General features: G+C 27.5%; 1 protein-coding gene across 1 annotated transcript; it reads right to left on the minus strand.

Annotated features, from left to right (window-relative positions):
- Nucleotides 1–1,382: 1,382 nt before the first annotated feature.
- Nucleotides 1,383–2,310, minus strand: LOC111028987. The gene is made up of 2 exons (XM_022307791.1): nucleotides 1,676–2,310; nucleotides 1,383–1,457 (listed from the first exon to the last, which is right to left on the minus strand). Exons 1-2 carry the CDS (start codon nucleotides 2,188–2,190, stop codon nucleotides 1,418–1,420), a joined length of 555 nt encoding a protein of 184 aa, XP_022163483.1. The 5' UTR covers nucleotides 2,191–2,310; the 3' UTR covers nucleotides 1,383–1,417.
- Nucleotides 2,311–2,316: the final 6 nt, after the last annotated feature.

The following is a 2,316-nucleotide window of genomic DNA, read 5'->3' on the forward strand; positions in this document are numbered from 1 at the left end:
CCTCAACCGCCGCCGCCCGATCGCTTACGTGTGTGACGTATATTTACCCCCACTACCGACGCCGCCGCCCGTTCAGGAACGTAACTAACATATATTACTATCTATACAACATCTGATGTGTTATCAGATACGTTATCATCTCATTATCAAGTTATCACTATCGTACACTCAGAGATTTTAAATAACCTAGATAACTAACTATCAATATTGCCTATCACATAATCTGAATCCAGCTGTTGTCAACGTCCGCCATTTGTAAAGAGGTCAAATTATGCCGCTGGGTATAGTAAAACATATAGTAGCTGATTTTTTTTTATTATTTAGATTAAATCATACAAATTATAAAATATACATTATACAAATTATACAATATACATATACATTATACAAATAATAAATTATTGGTTTAAAAACAACACAAGTTTATTGAATTTATTTCTTTTACTAGTGAAATTTATAGCCAAAGAATGATTTTTTGCAAATGCATGAAATCTTATTTTTAAGTACATGCTAACAACTAATTTAATTAGTTCTAATTTATGTGGACTTGCCAACATATTTTCAGCTTCACAATCTAATTCACCAAATATTTGAGAATTCTGAGAAAAATAGTTTTTAACTAATATTATGATTTTTGTTGATATATTTTTAATATTCATATTTCCTAAGTTATTAGTTAAAATAAAAAATCTTTTCTCAGTCTCTTTAATTATTTCAAAAACACTAGATGATGCAGAAACTAAACCACCATAATTTTTTATACTAACAAATTTTGTATAAACATCATTATGAATAATAGCTATGATCTGTTTGTTTTTTTAATAAGCTTTTTTTGCAGGAAATACAGAAGACTTTTTGTGAAATTGTTCTTACAACAAAACCTGCTATATAATATAATATATTTAATTTTTGATCATATAAATTAGAACTATCATTATTCATAATTGATATTTTATTTAATAACATCTCATCACCTAGCTCATCATAATTGTTTTCTATACTCTCAATGCCTTGATCACTTACATCTGACTCAGTGAGGTGTATCTTTTTCTGTGCCCACTTAATCTCAAAAATGTTGCCAACAGGATCGTCATCTAGAGCAATACTATTTGCACTTGGTGAAGGGGTAATGCTATTTTTTAAAATTATTTGTTTCATAGCAATTTTAAATTGGAGTACATTTGGGTTGTTATTTAGGCCATACCTTTTTCTTATACGAGAGAATAATAATTCTATATGATCCTGCAAAAAACGGTAAGTCAAGATATATTTAAAAAATTTATTATTAGGCAATAATTCTTTAGCAACAGAAAATACAGAAATTACAGCAATAGCTGTTAGTCCAATAATAAATGTTTTTTTTTACCTACATACAAATGATTATCATTTTGATCAGTTAATATAAATAAATACTGTATCAATCGTAATATGATGGGTGTGGCAAAGTTATTGTACTTCTAAAACAAATAATACAAAAAAAAAACAAGTATTACTTATTATGAATTATGAAATAAATAAATATTGTTAAAGTACTTTTTACCAATATACCAGTATAAATTAACCATTGTATAATTCATATAAGCATAATACAAGCATAAAAATATATAGGGTTGTGATTGTTTTTAAATATTAGGTACTTAAAATAATAAGAAAGCAAAAAATAGCGTGTATTTACCTACAAAAATTATAAGCCTTAGGAGAATTATAATGCAATGTTAAAGCAAACCGTTTCAACTCATCAGTATATCTACGTCCATGCGGAAGCTTTTTAGCATTTTTAAGCTGGTTTTTAAAAAGTTCTAATGTCATACCATCAAATTGATCAAGTAATACATTTTCTACTGAATCATCAACAAAACCTTTCTTCTTTAATGATATTGTTAAATATTTCAAATTTGATATTTTTAACTGTTGCCTCCTAACTTTTTGTTGTAAAATTTTTACTTTGTGTCTCAAAGCAATAACACTGTGATCTAGAAGCTTTTCTTCAGTTTGAACACTTTTATCAATTTTAAGATTTTGATTTTCAATTGATACACTTGAACAAATTTCAACTTCAGTGTTATTTTCATTAGATGATGACATAACTTGATGGTTCTCATTACTTCTCAATACAGTGACTTCTTTTGGTATTGTACGTTGAACTATACGTCTAGGCTTTTTGGGAATTGGTTGGTAATATGAAGGCATAGCAGGGAATAATGTCGGAACAGCATCTGGTTTTAAATGTTTTTTGTATGTACCAGGTCTATCTAAAATGTCACTAGATAAAAAATGTTCACTACAAATTTTGGAATATTGTGAAGGAGTAAATTG

The sequence above is a fragment of the Myzus persicae genome, unplaced genomic scaffold (assembly GCF_001856785.1).
Source record: "Myzus persicae strain clone G006 unplaced genomic scaffold, MPER_G0061.0, whole genome shotgun sequence".
NCBI classification, from domain to species: Eukaryota; Metazoa; Arthropoda; class Insecta; order Hemiptera; family Aphididae; genus Myzus; species Myzus persicae.

Bases quoted from the DNA above. Each gene is read 5' to 3' on its own strand.
- LOC111028987 (XM_022307791.1), bottom strand. From the start codon at position 2,190: ATGCCTTCATATTACCAACCAATTCCCAAAAAGCCTAGACGTATAGTT. The intron at 1,458-1,675 runs GTAAATACACGC...TATTTGTTTTAG, and splicing joins AAGGCTTATAATTTTTGTAG to AAGTACAATAACTTTGCCAC.